Below are 19,144 nucleotides of genomic sequence, written 5' to 3'. Positions count from 1 at the left end.
GCTTCTCCTAGGGTAAGGAACCCAGAGTACATGGCATAAATTTCAAAATTGTTCTCAAATGAAACTGAAAGTTCAAAATTTCAAGAAAGCAAAACTCTCAAAACATTTTGCCCTGGATAATAAGGCAAACACTCCCAACAACTCCTGGTAAATCCATTCTGCCATTCAGTGGAGCAGATTAGAATATGTTAGTTATTTTTTTTGAAACTAGAGGAAACATTTGGACTTATTTTAGGGTGCTACAGTTGATGAGGAAAACAGAATCTAAACGGCCCCACAAAGGAAAGGAAAAGTGACCTCTGCATTGTGGTGACCTCTCTGAAAAAGTGACCCCTCCTTCTGGAAAAGAGATTAAATACTTCTGCTCCTGTAAAATCTACAACTGTCCCTAAAATGCAGGTCAAATCAGTTTCTATATATGAGCTACCAAGGAATACTATCAAGGAATTCACAGTAGGGTTTTTTTAGGAAACTGCAAAATTACTATTGACTAAGAACAGACTTTCTTTTAGGGGTGATGAACATGTTTTGAAATTAGATAGAGGGTAGTGGGGGAGGCTATATAACCTTGTGAAAAACTAAAAACCAATAAACTGTACACTTTAAAGGGGTGTATTTTATGGAAGTGTAAATTATATCTCAATTAAAAAAAAAAAAATTTCTTCCTGCCAACCTTCTCCACTCAAAATAGCCTTCTATAAAATGTGCTGGTCGGTCTTACTAAATGGCACTCTAGAAATGCTCTCATTGGCTAAGACCAAGTCCTTTCACTGCCAACTTCCTTGAAAACCTGGAGATGGCCAGGTCAGTGCATTTTAGGTGAGCTCAAACAACACTGCAACATGGGCAGCTGGCCTGCTGGACACACACGGAGAAAGAGAAGCCAAGACAGCAGAGTCTTACCTAGAAAAGCCATTTTCCTTCTCCTTTTTTATTTTTGCATCCCCAGAAGCTTTAATCTGAAAGGTAAAACAGCAGTAACTGATTAGTACCTTAAAAGGACTAAAGCTGAAGAAGTCTCTACCTTACTTGAGATGATTTGGCCTCTACTCCAGGAAATCTTGATCCTAGACTGACTCTTATTAGCAAAATTGAACAGGTGAACCAAAGGTCTTGACACTTTTCTAAGACTCCTTTTTTACAGTTCTTTACTGGGAAGTGTTTCCCTTCAAAACGGTGGCTTTTTACCTTTAAATAAGGGTAGGTCCCCTCCCTCAATAAATACACTCCACTTCTCAAAGATTTGCCCTTGGCAGTGCAGACAGGAAATAAAAAAACAAACCCAAACGAAAAAGAATACTTTATTTCCCATCTTCACTGACTTAGGCAAAGTATATTCATGTTTGCCCTCCTTCAACTTTTCAGACAAAAATATACACATAGACACACGCATAGGGAACCTATGGAAGAATACCAAAAAAAAAGTACAGTGGCTGCCTCCACAAAGGGAAAGACGGAGGACAGTGAGTTGAGGGTTAAAGGGAGATTATTTTTCACTACTGTTCCCTATTCTATATTGTGTGAATTTACCAAGTCCATCCAGCATTACTTTCTGAGAAACGAATAAACTTTTTTAAAAAGGCCAGGCACAGTACTACTACTCGTTCACGGCCAGATGAGCTTATTTTGAGAAGGCTTGTGCTGGTTATACTGGAACCAAAAGCCACAAAGAGCACCAGTGTCACTAAATTGTCACTCAGGAAGAAGTTTCATTCAACAGAAGACCAATGTGGTATTAAGCCTTCTCTCAAAAACAAAACTAATTTTCCCCATGAAAGAAAACTGACTTTTGCAGAAATCCTACATCCCTTAATTTACCATACAAAGTAAGGTAATGACATGGGTAGATTTGGTACATGAAATACAGTGGTAAAGTTTGGTTTTCATCATTTAAAAAAAAAGGTCAGAGGATCTTACTACTCAATGAAGGTACTTTCATTACTTGCTTTCAAAGGTAAACAAAATGAAAAACACACCCCACACCTCTTCCTTCTCCACTAGCATGTTCTGTACCTTCTCTTCCTTTCGTTTTTCCTTGTCTCTGTCTTTGTGTTTGTCTTTATGCTTCTCTGAACTTCCATCTTTGTGTTTGGTCTTCTCCTTCTCTTTGTGTTTCTTTTCAGAATCTTTATGTTCACTGTGAAAATAAGACACAAACAGTAAGCCCAGAGTAGGGACCACAGGATTCATTTCACAAGATTAACTCACAAGATACCCTGAGATAACATGAACCATGGAAACTCACAATGCTTTAAATAACCAGTCCTGACAGAAAGTTCAAGTAGAAGCTCTTCACTACATCAGACTTTATCTTGCTTAATGTCTTAAGTTTTTCAAAGAGCAAAGGAATCAAAGGGAGAAACACAGTTATTCTAAACGTATCAGGACATTTTTTTTTTTTTAAGTGTTGATGATACAGCAAATCCATAGTATTTCCACAACATTCTACCAGCAAAAAACTGTATTGAAAGCTCCAACTTGAGCACTCACATCTGATATAAGGAGGTAAGAACAGCTCACCAAAAATCATTTAGTGGCTCAGTGCCAGATTGGAGACATACCACAAATGTAGCCATGCCTGGGCAGCCTAACACACTCCATGTTTCCTGCCAGCTGAGGAAAAGCTAGTTACTTCTACAAGGGGCTTATAAATCCTGCTTGGTCCTTTCCTCACAATAAGAAAAGCCCTATCTCAAAGCAAGGGGATGCTTTGAGGGCCTGCTTTTCAAAGCCTTGCTTTTAAAGGCGTTCGACCCAGATAATCGCGATGGTATAATCACTCACCTAGAGCCAGACATCCTGGAATGTGAAGTCAAGTGGCCTTAGAAAGCATCACTACAAACAAAGCTAATGAAGGTGATGGAATTCCAGTTGAACTATTTCAAATCCTGAAAGATGATGCTGTCAAAGTGCTGCACTCAATATGCCAGCAAATTTGGAAAACTCAGCAGTGGCCACAGGACTGGAAAAGGTCAGTTTTCATTCCAATCCCAAAGAAAGGCAATGCCAAAGAACGCTCAAACTACCGCACAATTGCACTCATCTCACACGCTAGTAAAGTAATGCTCAAAATTCTCCAAGCCAGGCTTCAGCAATACGTGAACTGGGAACTTCCAGATGTTCAAGCTGGTTTTAGAAAAGGAACCAAAGATCAAATTGCCAACATCCGCTGGATCATGGAAAAAGCAAGAGAGTTCCAGAAAAACATCTATTTCTGCTTTATTGACTATGCCAAAGCCTTTGACTGTGTGGATCACAATCAACTGTGGAAAATTCTTCAAGAGATGGGAATACCAGACCACCTGACCTGCCTCTTGAGAAAGCTATATGCAGGTCAGGAAGCAACAGTTAGAACTGGACATGGAACAACAGACTGGTTCCAAATAGGAAAAGGAGCACGTCAAGGCTGTATATTGTCACCCTGCTTATTTAACATATATGCAGAGTGCATCATGAGAAACGCTGGGCTGGAAGAAGCACAAGCTGGAATCAAGATTGCCGGAAGAAATATCAATAACCTCAGATATACAGATGACACCACCCTTATGGCAGAAAGTGAAGAGGAACTAAAGAGCCTCTTGATGAAAGTGAAAGTGGAGTGAAAAAGTTGGCTTAAAGCTCAACATTTAGAAAACGAAGATCATGGCATCTGGTCCCATCACTTCATGGGAAATAGATGGGCAAACAGTGGAAACAGTGTCAGACTTTATTTTTTTGGGCTCCAAAATCACTACAGATGGTGACTGCAGCCATGAAATTAAAAGACGCTTACTCCTGGAAGGAAAGTTATGACCAACCTAGATAGCATATTGAAAAGCAGAGACACTACTTTGCCAACAAAGGTCCATCTAGTCAAGGCTATGGTTTTTCCTGTGGTCATGTATGGATGCGAGAGTTGGACTGTGAAGAAAGCTGAGTGCCGAAGAATTGATGCTTTTGAACTGTGGTGTTGGAGAAGACTCTTGAGAGTCCCTTGGACTGCAAGGAGATCCAACCAGTCCATTCTGAAGGAGATCAGCCCTGGGATTTCTTTGGAAGGACTGATGCAAAAGCTGAAACTCCAGTACTTTGGCCACCTCATGCGAAGAGTTGACTCATTGGAAAAGACTCTGATGCTGGGAGGGATTCAGGGCAGGAGGAAAACGGGACAACAGAGGATGAGATGGCTGGATGGCAACACCGACTTGATGGACATGAGTTTGAGTGAACTCCGGGAGATGGTAATAGACAGGGAGGCCTGGCGTGCTGCGATTCATGGGGTCGCAAAGAGTTGGACACGACTGAGCGACTGAACTGAACTGTGTAGACATTGGTAATACTATTTAAAAAAAAGAAAAAAGTGCCACTCCTCAGGAAAACAAAATATGACATTATAAAACAAGAATCATTAAAATATTCATACCCTGGGTTCTAGCTCCTGGAGATTTCTCTGGGAAAAGCATTACAGAAAGATGTTCACTTTGATGCTTCTCATGATAAACAAACAAACAAGAACAAACAAACAAATAAAAAACCACCAAGAAACCAGATAGAGCCTTGGTAAATAATCAGAGGGGGAAACTGTGATATACCAAAGCTATACATCACAGTTATCATTATGTAGCCGTTATGCTATCATTTGTGAGTCGTAAATATACATGATAAATTTAAGACAAGCAAAAAAAAAAAAAGGAATATATAAAATAACTGCAGTTACATAGAAACATGAAAGTGAACAAAAACTAAAGAGCAAAATTCAGGAGCTGTATTTTAAGGTGGCAGGACACTGGATGACTATTTTCTTTAGTGCACTGGGCAGGAAGCGTAGGTCCCTGTTTACTGCAGCAGCCAATATATTCCACAAGTTACCAAAAGAGAATGTGAATTCAAGGGCTATAAATTGAGGGTCATTCCTAGAAACAGGACAGCTGACAACCACCCCAGCTGACAGACAGCCAATCCCACAGGCAGCATAGGCTCTTGCCTTTCCTACCATAGACTGTATTTCCCAGCTGTCACATCTACCACATTCAGCCCAGGAAAAAAACAAACAAACAAACAGATTTTATCAGCAATGAGGTCATTAGGTTACAACCTTTCCATGAAGTTTGTCCTAAAGAGATCTGGCTAGCATTTTCAGCTACACCCAAGGCCAGAAAGGGAGAAACAGATGACGGTACCACTCAAGTGAGAGCCCCAGAACCTGGATCAGGACAGCAAGTGGTATCCACATCTCTGGAGACAAAAGGAGCCCCAACTAATGATGGGGTTTGGATAATTAATCAGCAAAAACTATAAAATCCAGGCAGGAGGGCAGGGGGATGAGTATAAACAGGACTACAGGTTTAGGGAAGACCCAGAACTATCAACAGAGGAAAAATACAGCAATGTCCACTTTCCTTGGTTTATATGTTCCTCCCTTTGTATTGTTTTCATTAGGTTGTTATTTAGATGTGCCACACACTGGAAAATAACAGATTTCTATGTAAGTACAGTTTAAAAAAAAAAAAATCCTAGTGTGCTAGCACATGATGATCAATTTTTCCCACCATGCTTTTTATTCTTAGCATTATTACGAAGTCACTCTCTACTCAATGTGCTCTCATAATCTATTTTCACCACAGCACAGTGTTTTAGAAACAACTTATTCTTTATTTTGTACAAAATGGCTTCCAATTACAATAATGCTCTTACTTTCAGTTCTCCTGAATTCAGCTTTAGAATGGTGAAAAAATAGCTGTCAAGACTGCAACTGATTCTTCAGGAGTTTACATATATGAAATCACAGGCCCATGGTTTTGATACTACCAGCAAAATGTATGAGCTTACTATTTTATATACAAATACTTAAGTTTCAGCTTTTGTTTTTTTTGAACATTAACTCTAAGAGGAATTAATGGTCATCTAAAGAAGTTCCTGCCTAAAAGCAAAAAATCTGGAACAATGACATCCATAATACTAATGGTTAGATATACTTTCCCCCCAGAATAAGAAAAAAGGACAAATTTAAGCAGCAATATGTTCAGTGCTTTCATGTACATTATTTCACTCAGCTCTCACAACACCCCTGTGAAGGAGTCTTTATTATTCCCCTGCTGATTCAGAAACAGAGGAGCCAGTGGTTCAAAGTCTTATTCCAAGTTACAGTGTTAGAAAGAAGGGCAGCTGGGATTTAAACTCAGCATTTCCATCTCTAAGTTCAGAGCACTTTCCACTAGATCAGTATCATTACATTTCCATGAAGCTGACAGCCACCACTTAAGGGAAGCCTAGTGTTAAGAGACAAAAGGCATGGGCATTCTAAGACTTGATGTATAAAGTTAAAAGATTTTCCTCTACCATCAAGTGAAAACTTTCTAGACAAGGCTTAGGACATCAGAAATGATAAAACTCTGGGATAGCTACCTCTTAGATTGTCTTCCCATGAAACTAAATGGCTGATTCAGGAATCTGAGTTTAGGAATGCTCTACGGTCCTTATTCCTTTACGTTCCACCTCCTTGCCGCCACCGCCCCTACTTGTTTTGTTCTCTTTCTCAACGAAAGCGATTCTTAGAACATGATTCTGTTATACTAGAAAACTGGCTTTCTGGTCTCTTGGCAATCACAGCATGGGCACCATGAGTATACACACAGACCTCCAGTTTACAGCTTTGCTATTCATTGTCACGCCACACAGAGATCAGGGAAAAGAAGTCAACAAATGACATGGCAGTGGCACTGATACTCAGGCCAACCCCAGGAAAGTGAAAGAAGTCAGTACTTCCTCTGCCTGCTAACCAGAGGGAAATCTATTCAGGAAATTCAAAGTTTCTGTTAGTGTAGTAATCCCTTTGTAGGTACAATTAATCACAAAGCCCAAAAGAGATGAAACTACCAACTTTACTTTTCAAAGGCATCTCATTCTCCTCTATTCCCAATTGTTTAGACAGGAGAGAACAAGTTTGCGTTTTTATACAGAGTTCAGAAGATTCAGAGTTAAGGAACATCTTGTGGTAACAAGGCATTCCATTGGGGACTGTTAGAAATGTGGGTTTATGAAGCTGTATTAAGTCTCTGAACACAATGCTAACATCTTGTCTACTTGTCGTGTGCTGTTCCTGTTCCTGCCTCCAGAAACAGAGAACAGAGTACTGGGAGTCCTACCCCCTCGTCCACAACCTGACACCAACAGGAAGGCTGCCAAAGAGCAAACCCCAGGGTCAGTCTTTCCTAGGCATCTATCGGAAGTGAGTAGCAGATGCTTTTGGAGATCGAAGTCTTGTGACACAGAAGCACGTTGAAGGCCGTGCCATCCAAGTCAGAAGCAGGATTTGCCCAGTGGTAGAAATGCAGCCAATCTGGGATCAGTGAGGCTGACTCATCATCATTCAGGATTTCCTAACATGTACCTCTTTTTCCAAAAGACTTAAAACTGGCTTGACTTTCACAGCGGCTTAAAGGGCATTACCTTTCCATTGATGATAGTGAGGTGATGGAAATTCTGACCACTGCAGAAGAGGAGTTCATATGTTGACTATCTCTGTTTTAAGAGATGTTACCCATGTCTATGTACTGATCCCACTATTTTTCCATACACAATACACACAATATGTAAAAATCACAAAATGGGTTGTAAATATAACTGAGGGCTAGAATACTGGCCAGTTTGGGGCAGCAGTGCAGGTGACTCCAATACTGAAGAAACTTCAGTGTGGCTAAATAAGAAAAATAAACTAGAAAAGCTTAATAATGATCATAGTAAGGAAACCCAGAGATGTGAAGAACAAATACACTTTAAGAATGAGTTTGGTCTGGGGTACGGTGAACACTAAAATACAGACAGTAGCTGGCATTCCTAGAATATCTGAAATGGTCACACTTTCGGATAAAATATAAATTTCATCATCAGGAACTCAGAAAGCATCCAATTATTGGGTATACACAGAAGCCAACTCCTTGGCTCAGGACTCATATCTGTTTGGAGATAAAATCTACCAAACATCAGAGTCTGGACAAGCAAAACTCAATGCCAAAGAGAATAAATGGGAAGACTCAGCACAGCAAAAACAAAAAATTCAGGGAGAGAGACAGAAGTTAAATTATTTGTCCAACTGGCAACTAGTGGGGCCAGAGTTTGAACCCAGGCCATCTGAAGCCCATGCTCTAACCACTCCACTATACTGCCCTTCTGGCTGCTTCTAAAAGAGATCCAGCTGATATTTCACTGTATCCATCACACCTCTTGTGCGACTCTTGGTGGACCTGCACAGACAAAACAGAGAGTTGACCCAGGCTCCCCTAGGCACTTACGAAGAAGGATGAGAGAGACAGTAGAAGTAGGCGGGTGGCAGCAGGAAGCCCAAGACAGAAAAATATTCTTCTGCCTCTAGAAGGCATTTGCTGCCTCTTTAGGAAAAAAACCCGGCTTGATCCTCTGGGAAGATAGGATGTTGGCTATGGGAAACCATTTAAATCTGCTAAAGAAAACTAAAACAATGGTCTGTCCTCTATCACTAATAAAAATATTTAGCAGACACTTAAACCAGTACAAAGTCCAAGGCACTCTTCTAAGCAATTTAATCCCCATAACAAAACTCTGAGATAAGTATCTTCATTTTACACATATGGAAACTGAGCCACAGGAAGGTTCAGTAACTCACCCAAGAAAATACATCTAATGAGCAGTAACTAGGATTTAAAATCAGGAAGTTATGCCTTTGACCACTCTGGTGCCTTACTCCCCAAATACGGCAAAAAGGAAACCCTGCTAGGAAGAGTAGGGGGAGCCTCTTTATCTTCTGAGAACAAACTCATTCCAGTGACCTGGCCATTTCCTCAAGGCAACAGCCCCCTGCAGGCTGCAGTCAATGGAGTCAGAGGGGATTCCTCTGGGAGAACCTAGAAAGATACTAAGCTGTGAAAGGAAGAAATCCATGGCCCTTCAAAGGAAGGCAGATAATTGAAGCTTAAGTAATGTTTGTTAAATCAAAAATTTTACTTTAGGTAAATTCTAAAGTTGCCTCTGAAAAAAAACACAGAAACTTGTTTTTGAAAGGCTTTAAGAAGTAAAGATTTCTTTATTCACTTTTTTTGGGCATATGGGATCTTAGTACCCCACCAGGGATCAAACCCAGGTCCCCTGCATTGGAAGCGCAGACGTGTAATCACTGGACCACCAAGGAAGTTCCCAGATTTCTTTATGCTCATCCACCATTATAGGTTACTAGGCCAAATCCCAATAATTATTAAAACTTGGGAGTTGAGTGGAATCTTACAGAACTCCCATTTCTCCTCTAAGTTTTTTTATCTCTATTAACAGGGTAAATAGTCACCCAGTTACTCAAGCTAGGTATCCTTTTTTCTTAGACAACCCCCTTCATGTCACTTATGGCTGTCTCATATTTCCCGTTCTCAACTATTTTCAGTGGCTTCTTGCTCCCTTCAGAATCAAATCTCAGCTTCTTGAAATAGTATTTAATAGTTCTGCATCAAGCAACTTTTTGGAGGCCCCACTTTCTAATCCATCCTATTAACCCAGGCAACCACCTAATTGGAGCAAAGTACATGACAGCCCTTCCATATTTTATCTTTTCTCACTGTCTGGAAAGTCACTCTTTCTAGCCATCACCTTCCCTTGTCAAGATCTTAACCATCTTTCCATGGCTAGCTCAAATACCCTTTCCACCATGAAATCGCTAAAAAAAAAAAAAAGACTACAGGTCATTATAACAGGGCTAGGTATCATTGAAAACTAGAGTACCGAATCTGCTATTACCAATAAGTAACTATTAAATTAGATTCAACTACCAAAATCAACAGCTTCAATTTATTAGAATGGCAATTCTATCAGGCTCATCATAATCTCAACTACTGAGTATGTTAGTTTCCAAACAGCTTTTATATGCATACTTACATTGAATTCTCCCCTATACACTTGAAAGCTTGACCAGGCTGCTGCTGCTGCTAAGTCACTTCAGTTGTGTCGGACTCTGTGCGACCCCATAGACGGCAGCCCACTAGGCTCCTCTGTCCCTGACCAGGCTAGTGTTGCTATTAACATTCAACCAAAGTGGAAAAAGTCTCAGAAGTTAAGTGCCTTGGATAACAACACACAGCTAGTAAGTGATAGGACCGGGCCCCACCACTTCTAATTCAGTGTGCTTTTCACCACATCACATGGACTCCCATGTGAATGGCAGTGATACTCAGTCTTATTTCTTAACTACCCAACCTCTTCCACTTACCTATGTTAACTGTCCATTTCCCTGAGACAGGCTGCTATGAGAACATGTAGGTAAATGGAGGGCTTCAGCAATAGCTGCCCCCAACCCCCTCCAAAAAAAGAGGTAAACACATCTTTTTAAATGTGATTACTTTCAGAAAAATTTCCCAAATCTGAGAACCAGGTTGCTTAATTCCAGTGCATTTTCCTAAAAATCTATGTTCTTTCAACTTTAATTCAGGTAGGATCTGGAACTGAAGTGAAGGCAGAAATCAAAAGCATCCTTATTCTCACACTGACTGTATAAATTAGTACTACCAACAGGGCTGAAAAAGCACTTCCCTTACTATATTTCACAGCATTGCTTTTCTACCTCCCCTGGATTTCCACAAATTTTTCACTCCACTCTGAGGGTCAGGTTTAAAAACGACAAGAGGTACACAAGGTCAAAAGTTGGCAGGAGAAATTTTATGTTTCACATGTGATAGTCCTTTATTTTCTAAAATAACCCCCCCCAACTGCTTTTAATGATGTATATATGACAGGTCTAGTATTAAAGATAGTTTATGCTAAGAATGCAACCTTTCAAGAGAAGTATCTGGCTGAAATCCTACAAGCTCAGTGATTCTTTAGCTCTAGTCAGAGCATTCCTTTTGTTTCTTTAGAGAGGATTTATATATTGCTTTAAAGGACTGGAAGTGCTAAATATCAATGCTAACAGAAAAAAGCAGTATCAGAGACAAATAATAGAAGAAATTATTTTTATTTGACTTTGGTATAAATTTCCTATAAGTCAGATACTCAGAGATGGGGTTTTCACAGAGTCAGAATTTAATGATGTTAATACTTCTAGTGCCAAAACGTTTAGGGATCTGGGGCCAAAAAGAAATAGGCAGCATCTGAAATGATCTGGCATTGTAAAACCCAAGTTGCCTACCATATGCATGAGAAAGAGGTGCTTGTATTTAAACACAGACAGTTTAGCTACACAACTAACGTTCCTTAGGGAGAGAGATTTGCTTCTTACATCAGGTCCTTTAAAGTCTCACTAGGACTCAGAAGCCCTGGTCTCTCAGCCTCACTCTGTGACCACACTGCTGTGTGACCTGGGGCCTGTCGCCTTAGACTCATGTCCACACACAAAAGACATGAGATAGAATGACCTTTAACACCCCACTTCCCCATGGAGCGAGCACCTCCATGAGAACTGAGAATAATAAAAGGAGAAAGTACATGAATAAGAAGGGATCTCCTGAGAAGTAGGTCTAAATCCCATCTGTCTCAGAAAGGCTTGTTTCCAATTCTCTGACACTCCAAGAATGCAGTACAATATTACTATGCAGGAGAAAGAGGCCTCCTGGACTTGGGTCCTAAGTGTAACCTAATGAAAAATCACTGATGCTAGGATCTAGCAGAGAAGGAAGAAATATAGAAACACATTACTGTAGAACTTGTTTCTTCATAATAGATGGCCACAAAAGTAGGCAGGGTTGATGAGCAAAGTTTTAAAATAAAGCATTTTGGAACAGAACATGCTAAATCTTAATTATTCTGGGCTTCAGAGGTGATTAAACAATCCTCAAGGATTCCTTAATGTGCTGAAGAAGAAAAAGAAACCCAAAACTACCAGAAAGATCAGAAAGTCATTTAAAAAGGAACACGGTGTACAGGATTTTACTGGACCATAACCAATACACTTGTTTTGTTGCAAAGCGGCAGTGTGTCAACAGAGGTCAAAACAGGAAGTACTTAAAAGTCTGCTTACAACACATCATCTGGTTAAACTGTCTGAAATTTACTCACAGGTGAATTAGAGACCCAGGGCTAGATTTAGTCATGTGTAAACAAAACCTAGGGGCAGGTTCTTTCAATGCCTTTTGGCAAACAAGCTATTACTTTTCAAGTATTCTGATTAGAAAATAAAGAAAATATTAAAAGGCACAAAACTGCACAGAATAAAACTCCTGAATTTGCCTATCCTATAATCTTGGAAAAGTATGCTTTTAAAGGAAGACAAGAAAGTTCAGTTGAGGAAGGTTAAGTAAACTAGTCAACATCACAAGACACTTAGGTGGAGAGACCAGAACCAGGAGACTTTCTTCTAGATAGACATAAGAAAGCCATTGTGGACTTCAAGAAAAATGATGTCAAAATTACACCCATGGGTTTCCCTGGTGTCTCAGTGGTACAGAATCTGCCTGCCAAAGCAGGAAACACAGGTTCAATCCCTGATCCGGGAAGATCCCACATGCCACGGAGCAACTAAGCCTGTGCGTCCCTCAACTACAGAAGCCCGCTCACCTAAAGCCTGTGCTCCGCAACGACAAGCCACTGCAATGAGAAGCCTGCATACCACAAACAGAGAAAAAAGCCCACGCAGCAAAGAAGACCCAGTACCAACATAAATAAAAACTTAAAAAAAATAAGATGAATAAAGCTTTTAAAAACAATTACATCCTAAAAATTTTAAAAAGATTTTGGTAAAACAGGACAGGGATCAAACTTCTGTCCCAAAGCCTTTTATGCCACCTCTACCTAATTCTCTTCTTCCATCACAAATGGCAAATTATGGTTGGTGAAGTAAGATGTGTCAGAGAATAAGACATCCATTTTTAAAAGCTTATGGTTTAAATATGAACTTTTATCTTTTTAAAGTCTGTTTTTGGACAGATTTCAGGTAACATAAAAATTACTTTTTTTTGATCTGATCCATGTGTAAGCATTTTCCTTAAATGATAAAGTTCTTCATAGTCAAGACTATCTCATATATTTTTGGGCCTTCACATCAACTAGCACATCATAAATATAGGAAGAAAGATAAAAATTCTTGTTTGACGTGATCAGCAATTCTACTGCTAAGTATATACCCAAAAGAATTGAAAGCAGGGACTCAGGCAGACACTTGTGCACCCAGGTGCACGGTAGCATTATTCACAATAGACAAAAGGTGGAACAATCCAAGTATCCATCAACAGATCAAAGACTTTTTTTAAATGTGGTAGGCATGCAATGAAATATTATTCAACTATAAATAAGAATGGAATTCTGATATTCAATAAAATGGATGAACCTTGAAAACATTATGCTAAGGAAAATAAGCCAGACATAAAAAGGACAAATACTTTATGACTCCACTTACCTGAGGTAGCTAGAATGGAAAAATTCAGAGAGACTGAAAATAGATGCTGCTAAAGGGTAGGAGGAAGGGGAAATAAGGAGGTATTATTTAAGAAGTACAGAGATTATCTGGAATGATGAAGTTCTAAAGATGGATACTAGGGATGGTTGTACAATATAGTGAATGCCACTTCCCCCAAATGACAAACTTTATGTCATACGTATTTGAGACAGAAACACACACAAAAAACGGTGTTTGAAATGTGGGATGGCCAAAGGGAACTCTGCTACAGAATATTGAGAATATGTGAAAAGGAGAGAGACGATGGTAACTGGTGTAACCATAGGTCAACCACTCACTGATTCAATAAATATATACTACTAAGTATCACCTGTCCACCAGGTACTGTATTAAGCCTTGAGGACATACATGAACACAACAGAACCCAATGTTGTTCCCAGGGACCATCAAGAGTCCAATAGGTCACAGAGAAAAGCAGAGAGACAATTACAACACCACCAGAATTTGGTAATGGCTGTGAGAGGGATATACTCAAGGTGCCAGAGAAGACATAAAAAATGGTACTTTAATATGGGGGTTGGGGGGTGGGGGGGAACAGGCAGAAAAGATACCTGAAAAAAGAACTCTAAGCTGCAACTAAAAGAATGTTATTAGGAGGGCTAAACAGAGTCTTCCAGAACCAGTAACAGCATATTTGAAAACCTAGAGGTATTCAGAAGACACTCTGTGTTTTAGAACAGAAAAGCAGTTAAGGGAGAGTAGAAATGGAAGGTGAGAGAAGGGTGAATCACAAGAGATGCAGCAAAGAAAGACAGCCAGACTTAGAGAAGCATTCTGCAAACTGCAATGAGAAGATGAAAAAGGTAGCCAGCAAGTGGAAAGCCAGGGGAAGCTGGTTTCAAAAAGGCCTCAAGCCCAGAATATGGAGCATCTTGGCAAATGCTCCACGTGTATTTTACTGCTGAGTGTAATACTCTATAAATATCAATTAAATCAGGTTCATTGATGATGTTTAAAGTCTTCCATATCCTTAATGATTTTCCCATCGATTGAGAAAGAGGTAGTAAAATCTAAGTATAAATATTATTTCTCTTTGCAATTCTAACAGTTTTCACTTCATCTATTTTGAGACTCTGTTATCAGTTGTAACTGATTATATTAACATTTGTAACTGTTCATACTCTTTGCTCCTGTTCAGTGGTGACCAACTCTTTGCGAACCCATGGACTTTAGTCCGCCAGGCTCCTCTGTTCATGGAATTTTCCAGACAATAATAATGGAGTGGGTTGCCATTTCCTACTCCAAAGGATCTTCCTGACTCAAGGACTGAACCTGCCTCTCTTGCATTGGCAGGAAGATTCTTTACCACTGAGCCACCAGGGAAGCTTTGAAACTGTTATGCCCTCTTGATTAATTAGTCCCCTTTTTTATCATTATGAAATGAACGTCTTTATTCTCGGCAATAATCTTTGCTCTCAAATCTACATAGATATTAATATTTAAGGTAGGTGACTACAAACTGAAGAAAAGATGCATGTGAACTGAATTCAACTATTAGTACCTAAGACTAAATTTACTGGACTAATGGAAACTAGATAATTAAGTGATAAGAAATGCGAAAATTGTGGGGAAAGACCACAGGAGTGGTAGATGATTCCTGAAGAAACAGCCTCACTACAGAAAATTAATCTGTTTATTTTAATGATTCATAAAGACGTCCTCCCTTAAAATTTTCATTTAAAAATTTTTAATGATTACAAAAAGACAGAATTCACTTTATCGTGCCTTTTCCATAAGCCCCATTTTTTAATAATTTTTAAAAATAAAAGTAGCATATATACAGAATGCAGAGTTCAAAGACTTATCACAAAATAAGGCTACAATGTGATTACCACGAAAAGTCAAGAAAAATACTACTGATACCACACCAGAAGTTCCCCTCACATCATTTTACAACTGCTACCTTTCGCTCCTTACCAAAGATCACCATGATCCTGGATTCTAAAGGTCTTGATTAATTTTTGTTTCTGAATTTCAAACAAATTGAAGCATACATTATGTATCTTTTTGACTAGTTTCCTTCAAGCAACACAGGTTTGTGGAATCCACCTATGTGTACTCCTTTCATATTTATTTATATATAGTACCCTAATACACCACACTTTATCCATTTTACTACTCTCGGGCATTTGGGAGATTTTTACATTGGGGTTATTAAAAACAATGCAGCTCTAAATAGCTTTTTACCTGCCCTTTGATACCCATATACACACATTTCTGTTGCGAATATACTTGGGGATGGAATTCTTAAGTTACAGGGTATACATAAGGTAATTTTAGAAGACATAGCTAAGTAGTTTTCCCGAAATGATTCAACAGTTTATAGTCCCATCAGAAATGGGATTGCTCCACATCATTTGAAGGTCTTGGTATTAGCATTATTTTAATAATTAGTTATTACTACAATGTGTAGGTATTAAATTGAGGTTGTATTTTCCTGGTGAATTTTTTTTTCATTTTGATACATTGGTACATTTTATTCTATCTTAAATTCTTAAACTGGTCTTGTGTTTTTACAACAGCATGTATTCTTGTGAACCTATTTATATTTTGAAATTTTAGTAGAAATGCTATCAGTTAATATTTGGGTTGATACGGCATAAAAATATGGAACGCTTCACAAATTTGCGTGTCAACCTTGTACGGGGGCCATGCTAATCTTCTCTGTATCATTCCAATTTTAGTGTATGTGCTGCCAAAGCGAGCACTCCCGATGAGTACTGTTGAGCACCTAGTGTTTTCCCTGGCCATTTGGATATCTTCTTTTGTGAAGAGCTTGCTCCATCCTCTTATGAATTTTTCTGCTGAATTATCTGTCTCATTTTTATTTACTTGTAGATTTTTATACACACTGGACAAAAACTTTTGAGTATATATTTATGTTAAAAATATCTTGTCTATAGACAATAAGCCAACCTAATGAAGTAGTTCTAAGAGACTCTAGGTTGAAGGCACTTTCGTTTTAAGTTCCCTCCCACAAAATTTAGGCCATTATGGGAATATCATATGGCTTTCCCTCAACAACTGCCTTTAATTCAAAATGGAAGTTTAAGTCTTCATTTTCAATAAGTAGTCTTATACCCAAAGATACCCTGTCTTTGGGCTTAACCACCTGCCACCTACACCAAAAAAAGGAGGCAAAACAAACAAGAAAACATCTTTCTGATCCCTCTTGGATTCCAGAGGGCAACACCTCTGAGTTTCATTTACACTGGTGGTCACTGGCTTTTGTGAGAACTGAACCACTCTGGTAAACTGATGAAAGCTAGGAATGTTCTCTTCAGGAATATCTCATATACCAAACCTTTTGTATATGATTTAAGGGACTAATAGACCATGGAAGCCTAAGTTAAGAATTTTTAAACTTAAACCCTTTAAAGTACAGAAAGGAGAAAAATGTCAATCTATATCTATCAGGTTTCCAATCCAGTCACCTTTTATCAAGGCAAGTTCTCTGGACACTTGATGAAATGCCATTCTGTGGTAACAATTTACCATACTTGCTTTGGACATTCTAATCTGAATGAACAATAGCATCCCCAGTAAAGCCTGAATTATCAAGGCCATCCTCTTAACAACTCTGGAATCAAAGTCTGATGAATTTGCTATCCATGTATTTACCTGTGGTTCAAATTAAGGCCTATTCCAAGTAAGCCAAGCCTACCTGAATGATGAGGGACCTGACGGTTCAACCCTTACCTGTTGCTGTGCTTGGACTTTTCTCGGTCTTTCTCCTTGTCCTTCTTGTGCTCTTTGTGCCGGTGTTCTCGATCTTTATGCTTATCTTTGTGTTTATGAGAATCTGCAACCATAAGAGATGAGTCAGTTAAGAGAAGTCATGAGCTATCTCCTGCCCATCTACCTTGATGAGCTGGTCAAGAAGCACAATGACAGGACTTAAATGGCATGGTAGCTATCTGTAATAGCATATTCCACTGGAGAAAAAGACTTGACAAACCAGCCCAGACAAGGCATCCCATCACCCTACCTCTAAAACCAAGATATGTTACAAATAAGCAGGAAGAGAAGGGGGAGCCAATTCTGCTGTAAAAGAAGGTAACAGTTTGGCGTTCTTCTCCCTAGACCTGGTACCAGGAAGACTAAGCCATAAATGATTCAAAGGATAAATCTTGAACACCACCTCTCAAGATCAGATGGTTATCTATGTACCTTGTGGAAAATGCAAACCGTAAGAGATACGCGTTTTTAAATCAACTTTAATGAAGTATGATTTCTACATAGTAAGATACATTTCAAAGATAGAGTAGTAAGTCCAGCAGACATATGCACAGACATAATCCCTACCACAATCAAAATTTAGAACATTTCCATCATCCCTGGAAGTCTCCCTTGTGCCCATTCCTAGCCCAATCTGAATTTTTACCTCCAGCCTGAAGCAACCACTGATCCGCTAGCACAATTGATTAGATTTGTCTATATTTCTAGTTTCACATAAATGGAACTATAGGATATTCTCTTTTGGGTCTGATTTCTTTCCCTTAACATATTTTTGTCATTCAACCATGTTGGATATATCAGTAGTTGGTTAGATTTTACTGGAATGGTAATCCATTGTTGGGATACACTGCAATTTATTTATCCATTCATCTGCTGATGGACATTTGAGCTATTTTCAGGCACTGGCTTTTTTATGAATAAATCTGCTATGAACTTTCATATACAAGTCCTTGTGTAGACATGTTTTAATTTCTCTTGGGTATATACTTAATGATAAAGTTACAGGGTCACCTGTAAGTGTATGTTTTACTTTACAGGAAACTGCCAAACTGTACTGCAAAGTGATTATACCATTATACAGCCCCACCAACAATGGATTAGAGTTCCAACTGCTACAAATTCTCACCAACATCTAATAAAATCAGTCTACTTTTAGCTATTCTAGCAGGTATGTAGTGGTATCTCACTGTGGTTTTAATCCAGTTTACTGATTAAAATGATGGGCATCTTTTCATATGCAGATTGGCCACTCGTATCTTCTTTGGTAAAGTATCTCTTTAAGTCTTTCCTCCACTTAAAAAAACTTGTTTGCCTTATTACTGTGTTCTTTATTTGAATCCCTGGTGGCTCAGCGGTAAAGAATCCCCCTGCAATGCAAGAGATGAGGGTTTCATCCCTGGGTCAGGAAAATCCCCTGGAAAAGGAAATGGCAATCCACTCCAGTTCTTGCCTGGGAAATACCATGGACAGAAGTGCCTGGTGGGCTACAGTCCGTGGGGTTGCAAAAGAGTTGGACACAATTTATCAACTACACGACTACCACCACAAGTTCTTTACGTATCATGCATTACAATTTTTTGGTTAGACATGAGTATTGTGAATATTCTTTCTTCTAGGAGCTTTATACAGAGGTAAGAGGCAGGGAACATTTTAAAAATCTATAATATGTACAGCACCATTTTTTTTGTTGTTGTTTTCTTTTAAAGACTGCCTTTTTCATTCTTTTACAAGTGTTCTAGTTTCATTCTAGAACACTTTCTAACACCATACACAAAAATAAACTCAAAATGGATTAAAGATCTCAACGTAAGACCAGAAACTATAAAACTCCTAGAGGAGAACATAGGCAAAACACTCTCGGACATACATCACAGCAGGATCCTCTATGACCCACCTCCCAGAATATTGGAAATAAAAGCAAAAATAAACAAATGGGACCTAATTAAACTGAAAAGCTTCTGCACAACAAAGGAAACTATTAGCAAGGTGAAAGGGCAGCCTTCAGAATGGGAGAAAATAATAGCA

General features: G+C 39.0%; 1 protein-coding gene and 1 non-coding gene across 2 annotated transcripts in view; both read right to left on the bottom strand.

The window, feature by feature from the left end:
• TOP1 (DNA topoisomerase I) overlaps positions 1–19,144 on the bottom strand; it is a 95,195-nt gene that overhangs the window by 41,299 nt on the left and 34,752 nt on the right. Inside the window, exons 3-5 of the mRNA XM_005889778.2 lie at positions 17,081–17,183; positions 2,014–2,137; positions 904–959 (exon numbers count right to left, since the gene is read on the bottom strand). Of these exons, the coding sequence (XP_005889840.1) occupies positions 904–959; positions 2,014–2,137; positions 17,081–17,183 (283 nt within the window). The remainder of the gene's footprint in view (positions 1–903; positions 960–2,013; positions 2,138–17,080; positions 17,184–19,144) is intronic.
• LOC138990588 (U6 spliceosomal RNA) lies at positions 15,983–16,089 on the bottom strand. The gene has a single exon (XR_011466715.1). It is a non-coding gene; the product is annotated as a U6 spliceosomal RNA (small nuclear RNA).

This window comes from Bos mutus, chromosome 13 (assembly GCF_027580195.1).
Source record: "Bos mutus isolate GX-2022 chromosome 13, NWIPB_WYAK_1.1, whole genome shotgun sequence".
Lineage (NCBI taxonomy): Eukaryota > Metazoa > Chordata > Mammalia > Artiodactyla > Bovidae > Bos > Bos mutus.
The sequence above is the reverse complement of the archived record's forward strand: the minus strand, read 5'-3'. Positions and strand labels throughout refer to the sequence as shown.